Genomic DNA, 1,187 nt, shown 5'->3' with positions numbered 1-1,187 from the left:
ACCTTACTTGCTTCTTACAAACAAATATTAGCAGCATCATCTTCTTCCAAAATACCAGACTTAAGACATGCTTCTTTAAAACTTGCAAAAACTCGACCATCTACTGTATGAAGGCTAGTAACAAAAGTTGGACTTTTGACGTTAAAAAGCAATAATCGAAGGTAAAAGCGCTCCCCTTCACAAGGTGCCACAAAAGCCAGTCGACCAATCATTGGTTTAATGTACTGTCTTTTAAACCAACTCTTTGCTGAAGCATCCCACCTATAATGCTCAGAAATTTGCCATATAAATACCCCAAACCATTCTTAAAGGCCATATTCATGCGAAAAAACTCTGTTAGTGGAGTCTTTGAATAGACACCACTCGCAACAATTACATCAAGGCGTTGATGTGGTCGTACACAAACAGTATGCATGTCTGGTAAATGAACAGGTAGAAGCAATACTAGTGGATACATATAGAAAATTACAAATGCAAAGATTCTCCATGCTGCTTCACACGGTGACATCCATCTCCTAGACTGCAACTGAGCAATATCATCTGCAAAATTTTTATCCTGTGCTGATATATTAAAAGCCACCCGATCATGCCCTTTGTAAACATATTTATATAAATACTTCACTGCTTTTATAGTTGAACAAACTTCGACATTTAAGTGGTAATCAAATAGAGTAGAGAGGTATAGGTTATAAGGTACAACCCATCGATTATCTAGCTCAGCATTTCTGACTTTCACCTTTTCACCAGTATTTGTTCTACGATAGCAAGGATATCCATCTTTATTTGTTGTAGTCTGCGCTGTGAATTGTTTTTGAAATCCATTTTTACAGGCAACAACACCATCCTTCTTTCTCATATAAGAACAATCTAGATTTAATTTTCCACATGGTCCATGCATCATATGAGCTAACACAATCTTGCGTTAATCAGGCTGTGTCACAGGAGGAATTTCAGCACTTACAAACTTATCGTAGTCAGCTGACAACTTCATCTTATTTTCTTCCTTTAAAATCAGCAAAAAGTGAGCATGGGGTAAGCCTCTCTTCTGAAATTCTACGACATAAACCATAGCTGCCACTTTAGCAATATCATTTTCCTTTTTAATCTTATTTTTTAAGGCTATCAATTTCGCTCGAAATATACGCACAACTAAATCTGGCCTATCTTGTGCTGCCTCACCTAGAGTT

General features: G+C 37.0%; 1 protein-coding gene across 1 annotated transcript; it reads right to left on the bottom strand.

Annotated features, from left to right (window-relative positions):
* Window positions 1-208: 208 nt before the first annotated feature.
* LOC110724469 lies at window positions 209-856 on the bottom strand. Its single transcript, XM_021903886.1, has one exon. It carries the CDS (start codon window positions 854-856, stop codon window positions 209-211), a length of 648 nt encoding a protein of 215 aa, XP_021759578.1.
* Between the last annotated feature and the right edge of the window lie 331 nt (window positions 857-1,187).

The sequence above is a fragment of the Chenopodium quinoa genome, unplaced genomic scaffold (genome assembly GCF_001683475.1).
Source record: "Chenopodium quinoa cultivar QQ74 unplaced genomic scaffold, ASM168347v1, whole genome shotgun sequence".
Lineage (NCBI taxonomy): Eukaryota > Viridiplantae > Streptophyta > Magnoliopsida > Caryophyllales > Amaranthaceae > Chenopodium > Chenopodium quinoa.
The sequence above is the reverse complement of the archived record's forward strand: the minus strand, read 5'-3'. Positions and strand labels throughout refer to the sequence as shown.